Here is a 17,886-nt window from a genome sequence, read left to right as displayed (position 1 = left end):
GATTTTTGGGCCAAAAACGAAGTATTTTTAAAATTGATTATACGACGCTTTTCTAACGTAATTTTGCCCCAGAAACACGAATCCGTGGGTCAAATTGAAGCTACGAATATTTCTCATCTAGATATCTAAATTTTTCTACTCCGAAAAGCGGAAAATCGGCGATAACTCGATCGATTTTATAGATAGATCAATTTGGCTTCCGGATTCGAATTCCTGAGATCAAAATACATAAGACTAGCATAGGAAACCCGAAAAAAAAAATTTTGATTTTTGACCCCAAAATTGAAAAAATTCCAAGGGGTACCCCTTTGGATTTTTTCGATTTTTTAGTCAAAAACGAAGTATCTTTAAAATCGATTGTAGGACACTTTTCTAACGTAATTTGACCCCAGGAACACGAATCCGTTGGTCAAATAGAGCTATGAGTTTTTCCAATCGAGATATCTCAATTTTTCTGCTCTAAAAAGTGAAAAATTAGCGATAACTCGTCAATTTCATAAATAGATCAATTCAACTTGTGAATTCGGATTCTTGAGATCAAAATGCATAAGAATAGTATATAAAATAGAATGTTTTTTCCCACCCAAAATCGTTGAATTGGAACAGGATCAATCCCTCCGATCCTTTGCCTACTTTCAAAAATATCTCCAAGAAATCGAAGTGACGACAGAAGGGATAAATAAGACTTTATCAACTTTTAGTTAAAGAATACAAACGTTATAATTCATGTCTTTAAGTATATATACAGTATAAGTGTATATCGTAGAGGTATAACATTTATGTATCATATGTAATTAATAATTTTACAATGAGCGATTAAAACAGAAAATACAGTGTTTAAAGTAACATGAATAAGCGGCGAAAAAAGTCCATTCGCCTATTGCTCTTGCGCTGTTGCACAAACAAAAAAAGATAAATGAAAACAATCAATGAATACTTTCAAATTTGTGGACTATTGACGTCAAACAGTATTGAATAACTGACAGACCTCACAATGCCTTTTGACAGTTGACTTAATACTTATTGTGGATAAAAATTATGATAAAAATTGTGCGTTGGTTAAATATCCGAGTAAAGTTTTCAAAAAATATTTGTTACTAAAATATTTTTCTTTTCTTAAATAGTATCTTTTAATAGTATCTTTTTTTAGTTTCTTCTCCTTTTTTTTCTATTTCTTCCACTTCAGAAATCACATTGTTACTATCATTGCTGTTATTGAAATCATTACCGTTTTCTACGTACACCACCTAATTGTTAAGCATATCGTTAATATTACCATTATTGCTCCAAAGAAAACTCCTTCCCATCTTATTTCCTATATTTAAACTTGTTATTTTGAATTGGTACCGACTTATGAATCTTCATATGTGATGAAGGATTCAAACTTTATTCTTTATCCCCTTTCGCAACTGGTTGCACACTCTCGTTTGGCTTGGAAGAAGGAAGGGTTGCAGCTGAAAATAAGATAAAATGTTCAATGAACGTAACATAGAGAGGCAATTCAGATGAAATTCAAATGGGATTTCTTCTTTTATTACCGATTATGATTATCAATATGACGACGCATATAATCCCAATAATTATCATCATCTTCAAATTCTTCCACCAATATTTTCTTTTCAGTTTTCCTGCCTGCTGTTCAAACTGAGCTGCTCCCTGCTGTAAAGCATCGGCTCTGTTGTCTAGTTCGGACAGTTTCTGATCGCGCTCCAAGACCTTTTCGACGTTAACCTTCATTATCCCAACAACCTCGTCAACCTTTGCCTGTGTATCTTGCATCTTCTTGGTTGTTGATGCTTGCTGTGTAGTTCGAGGACCACCCAAATCTCCTTCGCCAGAGAATCCACCGCCATCCATGATTCTGAAAGATGATTTCAGAATTTCTCATTAGGTAAGTGTTGAAGAATGAAATCTTTCACTTTTTTGATAGTGTCCAAGGTTTGTGTCACTCAAGAGTGCCATAGGTTAGATGTTGTCTTCAAAACAACTCTGCCATGGCGATAAAAAGTGCAGACGCTGAAAAAACTGTTGCGCAAGACAGACAGATTCCATCTCTTCATCTTTACTGTCGAAACTACATAGATTGTATTTCAGTCATAGCGCTGTTTTAGTTGTGGGGAAAAAATACTTGGAGGGAAATATTTAATGATTGGATCAGGTAGGATAAAAATAGGGCATCGAATAATCGCGAGGTTAGGTCAAAGAAAGTCTTATAAACTCTGCAAAGGAAATGAAATTGCTTTTATAACTTAGTTGACGATGATAGCTTCAATTGACGACAGACAGGCATTGATTTTTTAGCGATCTATCGAGCATATCGAAATCATGGGCGATGACATCAATGATTTTGTGACAGATTTGATGGCACACTTGGAGATGCTATGAGTCATGGGATCGGCTCAAATAGCAGCTAGGTCATTTTCACGTGAAATTTTCACTTGATCCCCCTGTACTTTTTCAACTCTTTGTCAATTTCACGATATGAATAATCCAGCAGTACTCACGTGCTTTTGAATGTGTGAATCAGATGAATAGGGAAGTAAAAATTGTTACACTTTGATTACGGTTAACGGTGATCTAGCATCTGACATGCAAGCAACAGTTGTTGCGAGAACCTTTCGTTGGCACTAAATTCCACGAGCAATGCAGTATGTAATTATCATTTACATTCAACAGTTGAATGCCGATATGCAGACTGGATTACCGACCGGGCCAATCGAATAATAATTATAATTATGTGAGTGACCACAATGGTAGGAATCGGGCATTACAAGAGTACAAGACGTATGATCACGACAATGATATAACAATGATGATGTAAGCTTTAATTATGAAAATGACATTACGCTGATTTGAATAATGAGAATGGCAATTGGAATGATGGGAATAATTCGGACAGTGACAACTATATTGAGCAAACACTTCCACTTTTTCTGAAAAACGTTTATCAATAACATATAAAATTAGTTAAATTCATAACCAATTGTTGCTTTTTCACGACGATTTTCATTAGATGTGAAGAAAGAAGTATGGTTTGCCATTTGAACAGCCGGTATAAGCAGAGTGCCCGCCGAGTATAACTACCATGTATGTACTTGGCCGACAACTCTTTGCTTTTGCAACTAGTCTGATTAGGAATCGTTTGGAATTTGTCTATAGGTGATCTTGATCATAGACAGATTTGTTCATTTTTTTATTGCTCACAGTTTTTACAGAAAAAAAGAGATTTATTGTTGAATATTTTCATGCAAATGTACGATGTTAGCGTTACAATGCAAGGAACATAAAACAAATTAATACAGCAGCACTTTACGCTCTTGATAAACTATTAATTATATTATAGTCTAGGTATATAGGTTAACCAAGTAATATCTGTGCTGACGTTTCAGGAAATCTGAAATAATACTTATGAGTTCTCCAAAACTTACGCATCGTTAGTTTTTTACACTTTGAAACGTGATGACTATGAAAGATAACAAAATCTTACATACAAAAATAGAGTTTTTACATTCGATTGTTTTTAATTTTCTTCCAGAAATTGCAGAATGCTAGCAAACGCACATCTAATCAGTTACCACTACTTGAGAACGAATCCGTTGAACCGATGATAAATACTTCAATGAATCTATTGGTAAATTGAAGGTACATGAGTATTACATCATTTTAAAGCATAAAAACTGTGTAAAATGTATGAAAGTATTTTCTACACCTTCTATGTCTTTTGTTACATACGTTGGTTATTTTTTCTATTTTTGCTGACTTCTGACATCTCGGAGGAATGGTTCGTGCAACGTTGTGTGGAGGCGTATAGCCTTTTGAAGCCCGAAGCCAGGACAGAGGCCGAGAGAGTCGCTGGAAGCCTTTACAATCTTGTCCATGTACCCAAATGTTGAGAGAAGTGTAATTGCGTCGGTCTTGTTTACCGATCTCACAGACGTTAATGCACTCACAAGCTATGAACAGACACAGTTCCTTCAGTGGCTTGATCTCCGAAACTTGTAGAGAGTTTTTATTCATTTGATATTTCTTACTTTTTCATGTGGCGAAATGTCACCCTTCTCCATGATCATGTCTGGAGGCTTATTCTCGTAAATTTTATATGTCTCGATGATTTTTCCAGCCTCTTCGGCGTTCCATGCTAGCATCAACGTCAAGTCAGCCAATATGCATATTCGTGTCAAATGTTTCAAAGAATGGTGTGGTTCTGGAACATCCACCTAATGAAAGAGTCAGACGTTTTGAGATTGAATTTGTCAGAAAAAAAAAGTTATTTCCGACATTGACACGAAGAACTTTCATGCATTACACAAGCAGTTGATACAAATCCCTGAAAACGGTAGATATAGAAATTTTCTAAATTAGGAAATATTCCATATAATCAAGTAGGTATTCAAGCTGGGTAGTCAAGCTTATCAAGCTGTGATTAGAATTTTTTAATCATATTTTTATGGGGAACAACCATTACCGGATTTAGTAGACCAATAATGTGTAGCTAAAATATTATATCGTATTTCTCGCACTTTGATCTTATTATTTTAGGTACACAAAATGAGGTGGTTTCTTAATCGATTGCAATCATTTTTTTCAAAAACGTTTCTTTGGATTTTATGCGTTTGAGCGAAATGGGACAAAGGATATTTATTTAAGTGTAACATATCTGGAACACAAGTGGGTTCATAAAAGGATGACTAGAAATAAGGAAACATACCACTGTAACTAAGCAACAATTACCTGCGCCAAAAGCACTCGGAGATCATAAGCCTTGCCTAATAATTTCAGGCGTTCGTGAATGTAGTCTGGATTTAGTTGGTGGTAACGAATAGAGAGAAAGAGAGCACATGTTCCTCTACCCATTACATAGTCAGGAACTATATCCTCAAATTCCCAAGGAACACTGGTCACAGACTTGAGCAGTGGATTCCCTCTCTGGAAATTAATACCTTGTTTTAGTTTTGACAACATCCTAAATACAAACTACTTTTGACTCCAACGAATGATGTTGAATTTGAAAAGCAATTAACGCACCTGTTTTGGGCTGACAAGAATGGCATTCAGATTTGGAGCTCCTTTGGCCTTTAATGGACCTGCAGCGTTCTGTTGAGCTGAATCCATGCTAGCTGATTCCAATGGTTTTACTTTACTGGAAGCTGCTTGTCAGAAAAAGCAAAATGATGACTAGGCTACTTTTCACACATAATGGTCACAGAGATGTTCTACAAATAAACTGCAATCGAATCTTCATAGAAATCTTATCAAGAAAACCTTTAAAAATTGCACTGGTCAAGTTCATGTTCAGGCTTGAACATATTTGAAAATCAGTTGATCCGATCAGAAGAGAGAAATTTCACGATGAGAAGTCCAATCACAGATAACAATCATGTTCCGAGCTCGAGATTAATCTCGGAAGATACTATATTGACAACTGAGGTAACAGAATCTTGAGAACTGATTTAAATAGTCTTTGGATAAAAATTAGCAAAAGCATACAGATGTACTTTATTTCAATCTGAAACGTGTCATACGTGGTAAATAATTATTTTATTTTTCATTGAATAGGTCAGGCAATGATTCATTTTCTATTCAAGTACGGAATAGAAAACTCAAATGGCTGGAAACTAGAAAGTAAACATTGTCAGCTGACTCAATGCCCAAAAAGATTCCAGAAATGCGATTGTTCCAAGAATTTCAAAGTAGATTCTGGCAGTTCTGGTAAGAAAACGTACCGCCAAACAACGTTGTAACCTTAGCTTGTTTCGACGGCAAAACCGCCTCATCCACCTTTGGCTTTTCGCGACTCATGCCTTCAAAGAATTATGCTCCTTGATTCCTTACTCAGTCCCATTCAGCCACTGTTAGACACACACTACCCACTGAAATAACTGACTTTTCCAGCAAAAAGAAAAGCCTTTGCATTCATACCATGGAGGACATTCTGCAAGCTTGTGATGGGCAAGCACTATTTATGCAATTACATAAATATTGATCTTTCAAACACCTAAATCTGTAGAGTTATAACTTCGAAATTGAAAAGACAAAAAAAAAAAACACCTCAATATTAACACGTAATAATAGTTCTCCAGAGCTTTTCAGCCCTCTAGATCTGATAACGATTGTAGGTCTGAACAAAGGGTCTGAATTCGTTGTTTGCGTCGTGTCTTTTCTAACTGACTTGTTTAGCACGAAAGAGAAAAACAAAATATTCGTATGTCACCGTTCGTTGATAGTTCGTTGCTAGTCGTGCGCGTTGACAGCGATGCAGGTTATTCATTTTTACGAAATTCCTTGATGCAATCTCGTTGACAGTGCTGATGCTCAACTAGCATTAGTCGAAGCAAAAATTTTATAAATATCGTAATAAGTCTGACAAGAGTGACAAGATATCCACAAGTCGTTCTTCTTTTGTGTCATTGCTATCATAACCTGGAACTTGAAGCCCAGCTATGGACCGTAGCAAAGATAAGGAGAAAGAAGATGAGAAAGTAGACTACAAGCCAGTAAAATACACCTCTCTCAAAGAAATGGGATTAATCGACCCAGATGAACGGCTAAAAGCCCTAGCAGACTATGGAACCGCAATAGACATAGATCACAATATACCACCCCGGAGGTATCGTTAACCATTTCTAATGTTTCTGATAATCACTGTGCTCTGATAATTCTCATATCAATGAGAATAAAGTAAGTTGGTCGAGAATTTTATTAGTTTTTTAACTCATGATCCGGTAAATCGTTATTATCCTATCTGCAATGAGAATAACAATTATGCTGCTTGTCAGCAATCATGTCAACTTCCAGTTCGAATGTATAATTTATTCGATTAGACTGACAAGCACTCCGTTGAATCCACATCACAGATTGTGTTTCGCTGTTGCAGGTACTACCGTTCTGGAGTTGAAATGGTTAGGATGGCAAACGTATATATGGAAGAAGGCAGCTTGGAAAATGCCTACATTTTATACATGAAATTCATGACGTAAGATATACGAAACCTGCAATCAAACATTACTTCAAGTATATTCAATTATAACTTTCGCGGTGACTTAGAACAGCCTAAGAGCAATATGGGATTAGTATGTAACGAATCGCAATGGTTTTTATGATGAGAAACTGATTAGAAATTTATCTCAAAAGCTATAATCGAAAAAGTCTAATATTAAAATTGATGCTGGATTGACTTCAATTGCCCATATTAATTAGTACATTTTTCCGCAATAATGCTATGCTTTCAAATTTATTGTGAAATGTGTGGGTTTTTAGAATATTCTTAGAAAGAATAAACAAACATCCGCAATACAACACGGTATCACTGAAAGATAGGGCAATGAACCAACAAAAATTACGAGAGATTCTCCCAAAAGCTGAATCGCTGAAAAGTCAACTACTCGCCCAGTATAAAACTGAGCAGGCTAGATATTTGGCAGATGCAAAGAAACGAGAAAAGATTGAACTCGAACGACTGAAACAAGAGGAAGAGCAGAGGTAGAGTTATGAATTATTTGTACTATCAAACTTATTACAGTTTTGTTCGCATGCTAAATGTGAAGCACAATTGAAAGATTATTGATTTAATATTTTTGTAAGGCTGAAGGATGAGGAGAATATGAGGAATAAGTCAGCAGTAAGGGCAGCGGCAAGAAATGCTAATGTTATCCCAAGTGCAGATTCATCTGCGTCAAACTCTGACATCAAAAAATCTGTGACAGATATTAGACCTATCTCTCCAATAAGAGATCGGAAACCTGACAAAACTAATATCAGGTAAATATCTCGGTTTTTTAGTCAAAATGATCCACTGAACCTTTCGTAATCAATTGTTGGGTTACAAATTTCTAGAGAAACACCAGAGATAGATCGTTCGACTAAACCACAACTACTGGATGGACATGAATTGAGGGATGTAGTGCTGCCCAACAAAACAATGACTGATTTTTTGTTGTTGGCCTTTCGCAACACAACACAAAACAAGGAAACTTGCGGCGTACTAGCAGGCAGACTGGAACGCAACAAGCTGCTCGTCACGCATCTGTTGGTCCCTCAACAAACGGGTTCTCCGGATTCATGCACAACGCATAACGAGGAAGACTTATTCGACTATCAGGACCAACACAATCTGATTACCCTTGGATGGATTCATGTAAGTTAACAAAATCATACCAACACCTTATTGCTTCTGCAAGCATACTGTTCTTGTTACAGACTCATCCTACACAGACAGCTTTTTTATCCAGCGTAGACCTTCATACTCACTGTGCCTATCAATTGATGATGCCCGAAGCCATAGCTGTCGTGTGTGCCCCAAAGTATCAAGAGTAAGACTTCATTTATGACTGAAAAATCTTTCAAATATCCAACGGTAAACTGTTTTTTCAAAATAGTGTCCTTTTTTACGATTCCGTAGCACCGGATTCTACACCTTGACACCAGATTACGGACTAGATTTTATAGCCAATTGCAGAACGTCGGGTTTTCATCCACATCCGACACAACCACCTCTATACACGGTATCTTAAATTGAATTTAGCAGATTCTATGCATACGCTATGTGAGTAAGTACATTCTTGTAGTCTTTTCAACGAATACAAGAGAAACCTGAGGAGCTTTTTTGGTATTCAGTAGCAATACGTGCCAACAATACATTTGTGGATTTATGTGTAATAAATGTTGCAGACGGCCAACCATTGTAAACTGGATTCCACCACAGCCATACAAATAGTAGATTTGCGGAAATAGAAGTGTGTGTTTGATACTCTGCCTCTGATCAGCTAACTCGACTTGATTTGGCGCTGGCTCGAGTAGATTGAATCATGTGAACGCAATCTAAACACTTTAATTTGGTATAAAAAAAAGGCTAGATAATTCCATTTAAGCAAACTATAACCATGGACCACTCCAATATCACTGAATAGCACATGTGAACTGCTGTTGTAAGATAGTATCAATTTACAATCACGTATAAATTGTTTACCCCACCTAATTATCCCAAAACTTATGCGAATTAATCTGAAACATGTCAGCATTCGAAATTCAAATATTTTATCAGCTCACTTGGAAAATAATCGAATAGTTGATGCAACCAAATTCAGAATAGGAACCTCAATCAAATGTGTTATTACTTTGAATAATTGCATTATTGAGAATGTGATCATATCGTGTGATCATATGTGTGAAAAAATTGTTAAAATAAAAAAAAAATAAAAAAAATACTCGGGAACCCGAAAACTGATGACAATTCGCATATTTCTAAAGGTAAATCATTTAGTTTTACAGATTCAGGTCCCTGAGCTCAACAGGCTCAGCCTTTTGACCAGCCTTGCAAACCATTTGAAAAAGATGCAATTTTCGACCCAAGAATCGAAGACTTCGAGACCTTTGATTTGATTTTTCGTCGCATCGTCCACTGGCATCGCCGCATGCGCGGTGAGATATTCTGGCTCGTATACCTATCTTCAAGATTCAACCCTCGCAGGGATTACGGTACGATTTTTGAATCGTTGTTATTTTTGTACGCTATAACGGTAAATATGTTGCGCAAATTTTATAGTTTTTTTTGTGTAATTTTCATAATACGAATCAGTTTTTGGTTTGGATGAACGTTATTAGCTCGTATTTCACTCAAAGTTTGTAACCCTATTTTATTGGAGAACACTCTTGACCTGACCTAAGTTTTTTTTTTTTTAATGGAAGATCCACCCGTCATTTTTTGACACATATTTCGTCTGCGTAAATGTTTCAGTAAATTTAACTCAACGATACAAATTGAACCCGGTCGTTCAATGTATTCATTCAATTTGTTATTGGTCGCTGTCCTCGAATAAACAACATTTGGTTACAGTTTGCCTGCGTATACATATGTCGGCGACCGCTCGTCAACGTCATTGCTAAGGAATTCTTGTTCAGACACCTCGGCGGCCTTGGGAATTCATTGCCAACTACTACCAATTCTCTCGAATCTTAACTCTTTTAGAACGGTGTTAGGGAAGCTGCAAAGATAAAGAGCAGCATGGTTGACTTGGAGGTAAGAATCTCAACGCAGTTTTCCAATGATACGTAACTAATTGGCGCGGCATTCTACAGGGTGTCTAATTTCAAACGTCCATCCCCAAGTATCCCGAATAGTTTGCATTTCTTTGATGGAAAAACAAGAAAAAATTCAGCCTGAACTTATTTGATTCCGAGACACAAGAAGACGGAACGTAGCCAGGTTGGTTTGACCTTGGACAAGACCGCAGAAGTCGCGTTCAGGTCATGTACGTGTTGGAGGTATTTGAGCATTCAATCGATTTCTTCTAGCTCTGACGGAAACGCGATGACTTATTTTAATTAACAAACCCACAAGGTAAACGAATGCAAAAATAAATGTAAACACCGAAGTGGTACTAGAATTATCATTCATCAACATTCAATGGCAATCGTTTTTCTCTAAGCAAACTTTAGCTATATCCTGTTGCAGGCATTCAAGGTCGCCACTAATCATCCCTTCGAAAGCAAGGATTTCGCTCCCAGAAATGCGTATTTTTTCACAGATACTGCTCGAATGTGATAATTTGAAACAGATCACCTCGTATCCGCGAATAACGAACTATGGACAAGCATACTGATCAATACCTCTGAATGTCCATATGATGCTACGGGCATGTTTGCCGTACTACACACACACTGCACGTACACACAGGTAAAATCTTAAGTGAAATTCTCCGGATGCATTCTTATCAATTTACGAAGTAGGGGCAGGCTAAGGGGAGGGGGGCAAAAGCCGTAGCTTTGCGAAACTCGAATACGATGAAGCTTCTTCCTCTTATTTAAAAAATCACCCTTTTAAGAAAGTTCTAATACATACGACCAGAGCATGAATCGTCAAGTTCATGGTTTAATTGGTTCTGGTTATTTCCTATCATTTCAACGCACCGACACGGTAATAATATAACCAATACGATCTCACACCGTTATTGACTACCAATGTCACCTCTGTTCATTAATCATTATGATTCAATTGCTTGCAGTCAGAAGGCTGCGACTTCAGTCTTCAGTTTGTGGCTTCGTAAGCCGCAGCGCTATTCGACTATTCGGGCTCGGAGCCGATAACACAGGTGCAGGTCTTCTGTAGATATATTCGACATTATGGGCACTCGTAAGGTTCGTGATAGTTTACATAATACGCATATTCATACTCTAAGAACCAGAAGCACGTAACTCTCACTTTTTAGACTTCCGATCGATTTTCCTATATGCCATAAGAGCGCATCCCACAAATCTGAGCAAAAAAATAGAGCAAAAAGACGAAAACAAATGAGACGTAAAGAACATTTCTTATGCCCTTGGTTTTGTTCCACTTTCGAGTCAATCCTTTTTTCAAATATCAAAATTAGATTCACCGCGTAGAAGATAGGAACTTTCTAAGAATTCATTATCATTATCGATTATCTTGTAACAACAAGGAAAAAACGGCAAAAACAAGTATCCGTATCTTACTATCTCGTTCGATATCCCAACAACGATCAACTGCAGGTGAAAAACTCATACGATCTAAATTGTAGAGCGTAAAGAAACAAACAAACAAGTATGTAATTGCAATTTTCTTACGACGACGGAGAGCTGAGTTATCGCAAAAAAAAAAAGAAGAAAAAAAAGTTCACCCCTTTTGCAAGATGACGGAGAAAGCTCATAGGAAATCTTGGTCGAAAGTTTCGAGTGAAGCCCCCGCCCCTTACGCCATGTGCAAAAATCAGCCTCGGTTAATTCGTATTTCTTTGCCTCTTTTTTTCGGACATGACGACTTGACCATCAGCCCTCGATGTTATACGATTGACCACGTTGAATGGGTGGGCAGGTACCTGTCAACGTTTAATTTGCGAGAAGCTGACGACTAGCACGTGTCGACGGGGTCCGGCCGAACAAACTCTCGCGGCGAGGGTCGGTTTGCGGAGGTTCGTGCCAGTGAAAGGCTGCAGTTGTATTCTCGTGATGCTTGAAACGCGACGTCGTTTTCACTGTCTCCGGTCAAGACCTTTGGTGGTTCGCATAGGAATATCCGAGTATACTTATAAGGAGATACACTGAATTTAATTAACATGGACACTCGGCCATCGTCTATTGAGCGTTTTTACCTGCAGATATTAACGATTCGAATCAAGGTGAGGCATTCGCTGCGGTATATTCAATGTCCCACCGAACTGCAGATGTGATTATGACACGGGCCACGGTGTTTCAAATCGGTAGCGTGCGTTCGAATTATTGCCTTGTCAACAAAATCATCGAACGAGTTGTTTTTTACGATAGGACAATAATCCACGATCCGTTGGGAAGTATATCTCGCGAACGAAGGAAAGTCTTACAAGTCTTGTTAGTTTTACGTACCCCCAGGGAACTTTTTGCAGTCGATTTCATCAATCTCATTTTTGTCGTCTCTGTAAAATATGAAAAACTGCATCAAAAAACTGGGATATAAACCTTCGATGACGATTAATGTTCGCTGTAAAGTCTTCCGTATCATATCTAAAGGGGAGAGACTTTGACTGGGCTTGCGCAATCTTATATTAATAAAAAAAATTCTTATCATTTCAGGCTCCATCGTCACGTATCCCGTGATACACGGCAACGTATTTGATAGCGATATAGGATCAACCGACTACGGACGAAAATATCTCGTCTCTCCATCCGTTACGCAGTGTTCACGTGCCCATCTACCTGTGCGTCATAACGTTTACCGTGGGTTCACCGACAAGATTCTTTTTCGATCGCGTTGGATCCGTACCGACGAGGCAACAAAAAATGCAGTCGTTAAAAATATCACCTATTACCGCACACCGTAATTCGTCGTACTTGCGACAAACAATTTTGGTGATTTTTTTATTAGGTGAGTTTAACTTCGAATACTATTGCGGTTCACGATAACATCAGCGAGTAACTAATTCCCACGGCAAATAGGGGTTTGGTAAATTGATCAGAACGATGCGTTCAAAAGAAAAAAGGACGAAAGAAAGAGGATTTGTAGATCATTGCGTTATGAGTCGAATACCAGAAAACTTTGGGGCGGAGATGGGTCGAATGCTGTCGAATGCTGTCGAATGGTTGGAAAAGTTTTTGAACGACGACAACTCGCTGATCGATGTCGAAACAGCTGGTGCGCGGATAAACATACGCAAGAAAAAAAACTCCATCCCGTTTAAAAAAACAAAGTTGACCTCCGAATGACCTCGATGACTCCTGACTTTGAAATGAAATGGAAAACACCATCTCGTGTCCTTTGCCACGCTAGTTGGACCACTTCCTGCCCCGCTCTCTGTCCTTTGACCCTTCCGACATAGGTGACCTTGCCAGGGTTCGCTTACCCACCCCTCGCGGGCATGGCTCATCGGGTCACCGATTGCGAGATATCCAACCCCTCCCACCACGTCAAGGTCCTGCAGATCCTAGGAAGGGTTTCGCTTCTTAGTACTTTTGTCAAACAATTTTTTCATCTAAAGTTGTCATCGCCTCGGTATGCAGTACCATAGATATGTTGAACTAATTTCTATAGTTTTCTAACCCACCAGACATTTCATTGAAACAAATCGTGTGTTTAATAATTTCGGTATTCATGGAGCTCGTTAATACTGCTGTTGAAATTAATTCCGCGTTTGCTACTTTTTCTATTCTTTTTTTGGAATCTTTAGAAAGTATGACTAGCGCTACCACCAAATTCGAACTTGATCATGCGTAACATTAAAATATCCAGCATTCCAGAATTTGGCATCTGCGATACCTCCAGAAGGGATGAAGAACACCAAACAAGCATTGGAGGATGCTAATGCACTGCGACCACCATTTACCTTTCCGGAAGAAGGTGCTCGGAGCCTCGCCACTGCCAATCCGGTAGAATTGAAGCTTCTGAATCAGACGTTAGACGCTTCGGAATCGTACGATATGGAACACCAAATAGCAACCGATGCTGTCGTAGATCCTATCACGGATGATCGCACTACTTCCGAAATCAACGAAACACTTACCGGTAAGTACAGGTCGGTCCATAGAACATTCTCGAATCGAATGTCGAAGCTTTTCAAAAATACAATGAAACGAATCGATCACTTCATCAATCCATGTCGACGTGCTCCTTGTGTGAAAAATAAATTAATACGTAACGAAGAATGTCGAACATCTGCTTCCATCGTGAAGCTATTTTTTACTGGATCGGATTTGTAATTCGCTAATTACGAGTTACCATTTGATTCGGTATTGATACTTAATACAATTTTCCTGGTCTAGAAACAGAACTCTCCACAAGTACAGAAGCAACCCCGGTTCTTTCGACTTCGAGTATTTCCTCCATTGACGCAGAGCCTGAAAGTGCAACAACGACCGAGATCAAGACGAACGAGACGATTCTTTCAACGTTCGAATCTTCTTCGATACCTTCAAGTACAAGAGCACCTACATCTCCGTCAGTAACGACAACTACTGGGCCGATGAGTCCAGTCCCAATTTCAACTCCAACTCCAACTTCGAGGCTGACGCCAACGTCAACGGCAATCGCAACAACAACATCAAACGCGACAAAGGCAACGGCAATATCACAATTGATGAGTGCGGACGGTACCCCGTTGACCGATCGTGTCGAGGGAAAAATGCCGTCGGGTGTTATCGCCATAGTCACAACGATCACTTTCGCCGTAGTCGCCGTTTTGGGATACGTCAGCCTCATTATCTGGAGGCGATATCTCGAGTAAGATTATTGTCATTAAACCGAGACGCAGACGCGGAAGACTGACGCGTGCTGCAATATTAACTTACAAATAATCTAAAGATTGGATTCTTGTTTATTCGCATCATTTCGACAAAAATGATGTGTTTTGAGCTTCTAATAAGTGGAAACAGCATGAAAATTTGTAGGTACGAGATTTGTTTTTATTCCTGTAACGATAAATTTAATTTCAGATACCGCTATGGAAACAGGGAACTGCTCGTTAACGACCTTGAATTTGACACCAACGATCTAAGACATTTCGAAGTAAACAACAATCAATATCCAATCAAATACGCTATTCATTGTGCCGATAGATACTGCAGATATTATTTATTTATATTGATTCATTACTGTTCATAACTTCACAGCTCTAAGGATCAAGCGAAGCAAAGTCCGAATGAAACATAATGAAATTTTCTGTGGGACCTGGAATACTGGGATGCTGTCACCGAGATTTACCAACGGGAACTTCAGCTGACAATAAATCCAAAACCCGAGTCACACGATTCTCGACGTACCAAAGTGTGGTAAGTGAAGTGCTGCATCTGCATCACCCAATTTATTTCAATTTACACTTCGACCAAGTATTCCAAATGTAACGGGAGGTCCGCGGAATCGAAGGACAGAAATGGCAACTCTCATACAGTGATTATCCCGCAATCGCGAAGTTATGCACGAGGACAGACTGGAAATTCATCAAATTAAAAAATGAATATATTTTCATGATTCCGGATGGATATATGCTGCAGATCTATCCTAGGGGGTCTCTTTGAATCCACCTAATTGATCAATTTTCGAACGAAAGTTTCAAAATTCTCCAAGCATTGTTCGAAAATGGATGATGTGATTAGTACTGGCCCTCGTTACCAATGGCATACCCATCCTGCAGTAATGTAAGAAAATGAGCGTGTGAAATTTTTGTTCTTTTTCGTTCTCCAGTCTTTGATGGGACAGTCACATCAGCCCTATGAAAACTGGTTGTCAAAATGAAAGAATTACTGTTGTCTGGATTGTTGCACACTGTTATTCGGTTTGTAGTTATTTCAATAGTAGACTGCAAAAATGTCATCTATCTCACCATGCCAAGAAATTATTTGTGTGGGTTGCTTTAATGATAACAAAGAATGTCTTACGTTTTAATACTTGGGCCCTGAGTGACAATTGTGACGAATCAAATAATGTTAAACATACAATATCAAGGCCGGATAATAAAGCAATAGAATATATTTTTTTAATTCAATAGTTGTATTTTAACAACATTACCCATTACCTGTTGAATATAATTTCATCTATCTATAATTAAAACTGACTAACAATGTTCGACATATATTAAATAACAGCCACTATGACAGTAACTCAGAGATTTCAACAAATGCGATAATTCTTGGTTTTGCCACGTTTCGTAAATTGTGGATACATATGTAAAAATAACTGGCATTTGACTTTAATAAGTAGAATCTGTAGTTTAAGATCAAATGCAAGAGCTATAATCTCCAATTTCCGCGCTAGAAATTCTCCAAGAAAATTGATTGCAGAGTATTTTCGTTTTCAAGACGCTCGGAAAAAACCGTTGTCTTTTTCTTCGATTACTACTCAAAATCTGCAAATGCAGATACAGAAGTCGGAAAGGGATGAAAAATGCTTGAAAAAACAGGTAGCCGAGATAACATTAAGAGCCTGGTTCCATCTCTGTTAACCTTGCATGGTATACTCAACTTGAGCTATTGTTCAAGTTATTGCAGTCACCGATATGATAATTTGATGAAGTACAAGAGGTGTGATCTCAATTTTGCAGCTAACTAGACAACAAACCAGTGCACACCTTATTTCTTCTTTGTGATGACGATGGGTCCAACGTTGTCGCAAGCTTCTTTATTGTGTCGCCCATGAGCTCCGTCACAGTAGGGCCACTGCAAAAATAATTTGTACCAGGTTGAGCTATCATCATGACTTAAACAGGTGCGCATCAACTAAATCACTTCAAGGTATATCAAAGTTAGGCATTATAATCAATAACATCGACCCTATTTTTTTTAGTACATCGATACACCTCATCTCTATTGTCAGTCAGCAGGCCCCAAACTGATCAGTTTGCCTATAATGATTTAAGACTGCATAGATTATTGACACAAAAGCGGCGCAATGAATGTGTAGAGGTAGAATGTTTAAGCAAATTGGAGAAACTGACTCTGGGGCCTAACTAGTATACCAATGCCTTGGATGTATTACATTAGACAAGACAAAAAACTTTGCCACCAGGAGACAGTTCCCAAAGTTTGAATGAAAAACTTAGTACAGTGCCTTGAAACATAGATCGTGGACGTCCATGATATGATATCGGGTAATTTATAAACTTTGATCTTTGAGTATAGTTATCGTCTTCCAATGTCACTGAATAGTTGTCAGTGCAACTGATATGGCTAAATTCAACAACACCTCTTAAAATAGGTAGTTATTCATGAAATTGCGTAATCGAAAACTTACATTTTCACTTCTCCAACAGCGGCAAAATACAGCTTTTTCAGTGATATCCTCTACATCGATGGAATCAACAACCTTTGAGCTGTCCTTCTTTATGGCAGGATTGATGGCAGTGGGAGGCTGAAAGGCAAAGGCTTTATAGTAATCGGTGGATACATTAGAAAGCAATGTCATCGTAGTTACGTAATGAGAATGGGACAATTACAGCCATAATTCAACCGAACCATGGACATCGACGCTAGACTTACCGGACATCTTCCGTGAGGACAGAATGCCCTGTAGGACATGAACCCGATACCTGCTAACAAAGCGGTGGGTGGTACCAAGGATAACCAATCGCGGACTGAAATGACAAACAATTACATTCAACTTTCGAACGTCACAACGATAACTTAATTCATATTTCTCACGGCAACTTGCTAAAAAGTTCGCATCATGAACAGGGAAATTCGAACCAGCTGTCAATTGTCAGCAGCATGTGTACTTATGTTAATAATTAGATAAATACCTCCAAGTTTGAACCACCCTCCGATCGAGTTCGGAATCGGCAGTGAAGCCAAATAGTCGGGGACAGAAACCTTAATGAGGTGTGAAATAGGCTCCATATTTTGTGCTAGTGAGGGGAACGTCTGCTGTAGCAGGGTGAAGTGAGGGGAGAAAAAATGAGCCGCCCGAACCGAGCT

At 38.4% G+C, this 17,886-nt stretch overlaps 6 protein-coding genes across 16 annotated transcripts in view; 2 read left to right on the top strand and 4 right to left on the bottom strand.

Moving 5' to 3' along the window:
- Positions 1-17,886, bottom strand: part of LOC125501811 (WD repeat-containing protein 19-like) — a 130,681-nt gene that overhangs the window by 89,370 nt on the left and 23,425 nt on the right. The window lies entirely within an intron of this gene.
- On the bottom strand, positions 702-2,718 carry LOC105684289 (synaptobrevin-1-like). The gene is made up of 3 exons (XM_012397542.3): positions 2,505-2,718; positions 1,539-1,861; positions 702-1,454 (listed from the first exon to the last, which is right to left on the bottom strand). The coding sequence occupies exons 2-3, from the start codon at positions 1,855-1,857 to the stop codon at positions 1,387-1,389; spliced, it is 387 nt and encodes a 128-aa protein (XP_012252965.2). The 5' UTR covers positions 1,858-1,861; positions 2,505-2,718; the 3' UTR covers positions 702-1,386.
- LOC105684287 (DNA excision repair protein ERCC-1) lies at positions 3,181-12,530 on the bottom strand. Of its 2 annotated transcripts, XM_048658694.1 has the most exons (6): positions 12,355-12,530; positions 5,026-5,147; positions 4,732-4,926; positions 4,032-4,217; positions 3,733-3,953; positions 3,181-3,625 (listed from the first exon to the last, which is right to left on the bottom strand). In XM_048658694.1, the coding sequence occupies exons 1-5, from the start codon at positions 12,488-12,490 to the stop codon at positions 3,747-3,749; spliced, it is 846 nt and encodes a 281-aa protein (XP_048514651.1). In that variant the 5' UTR covers positions 12,491-12,530; the 3' UTR covers positions 3,181-3,625; positions 3,733-3,746. The 2 variants fall into 2 exon arrangements, with proteins under 2 accessions (XP_048514651.1, XP_020707002.1); XM_020851343.2 differs by lacking the exon at positions 12,355-12,530 and adding an exon at positions 5,724-6,428 and having other exon boundaries at positions 3,181-3,953.
- Positions 4,807-9,223, top strand: LOC105684283 (STAM-binding protein). Of its 3 annotated transcripts, none has more exons than XM_048658677.1 (10): positions 4,807-5,427; positions 5,557-5,709; positions 6,434-6,607; positions 6,875-6,973; positions 7,258-7,479; positions 7,582-7,758; positions 7,834-8,134; positions 8,197-8,309; positions 8,399-8,542; positions 8,668-9,223. In XM_048658677.1, the coding sequence occupies exons 2-9, from the start codon at positions 5,645-5,647 to the stop codon at positions 8,508-8,510; spliced, it is 1,263 nt and encodes a 420-aa protein (XP_048514634.1). In that variant the 5' UTR covers positions 4,807-5,427; positions 5,557-5,644; the 3' UTR covers positions 8,511-8,542; positions 8,668-9,223. The 3 variants fall into 3 exon arrangements, with proteins under 3 accessions (XP_048514634.1, XP_012252955.2, XP_020706994.2); XM_012397532.3 differs by having other exon boundaries at positions 8,399-8,546; XM_020851335.2 differs by having other exon boundaries at positions 4,810-5,427; positions 8,399-8,501.
- On the top strand, positions 9,260-15,957 carry LOC105684286 (mucin-5AC-like). Of its 7 annotated transcripts, none has more exons than XM_012397537.3 (11): positions 9,260-9,474; positions 9,833-10,015; positions 10,075-10,336; positions 10,451-10,672; positions 11,001-11,133; positions 12,562-12,853; positions 12,925-13,120; positions 13,715-13,987; positions 14,251-14,701; positions 14,914-14,986; positions 15,091-15,957. In XM_012397537.3, the coding sequence occupies exons 7-11, from the start codon at positions 12,949-12,951 to the stop codon at positions 15,094-15,096; spliced, it is 975 nt and encodes a 324-aa protein (XP_012252960.2). In that variant the 5' UTR covers positions 9,260-9,474; positions 9,833-10,015; positions 10,075-10,336; positions 10,451-10,672; positions 11,001-11,133; positions 12,562-12,853; positions 12,925-12,948; the 3' UTR covers positions 15,097-15,957. The 7 variants fall into 7 exon arrangements, with proteins under 7 accessions (XP_012252960.2, XP_048514648.1, XP_020707001.2 ...); XM_048658691.1 differs by having other exon boundaries at positions 9,263-9,474; positions 14,245-14,701; XM_020851342.2 differs by having other exon boundaries at positions 9,264-9,474; positions 13,723-13,987; positions 14,245-14,701.
- On the bottom strand, positions 15,947-17,845 carry LOC105684288 (CDGSH iron-sulfur domain-containing protein 2 homolog). Its single transcript, XM_012397541.3, has 4 exons — positions 17,712-17,845; positions 17,452-17,546; positions 17,207-17,323; positions 15,947-16,632 (listed from the first exon to the last, which is right to left on the bottom strand). Exons 1-4 carry the CDS (start codon positions 17,806-17,808, stop codon positions 16,546-16,548), a joined length of 396 nt encoding a protein of 131 aa, XP_012252964.1. The 5' UTR covers positions 17,809-17,845; the 3' UTR covers positions 15,947-16,545.

This window comes from Athalia rosae, chromosome 7 (genome assembly GCF_917208135.1).
Source record: "Athalia rosae chromosome 7, iyAthRosa1.1, whole genome shotgun sequence".
Lineage (NCBI taxonomy): Eukaryota > Metazoa > Arthropoda > Insecta > Hymenoptera > Athaliidae > Athalia > Athalia rosae.
Note: the sequence above shows the minus strand (reverse complement) of the source record. Positions and strands in the feature narration are given on the sequence as shown.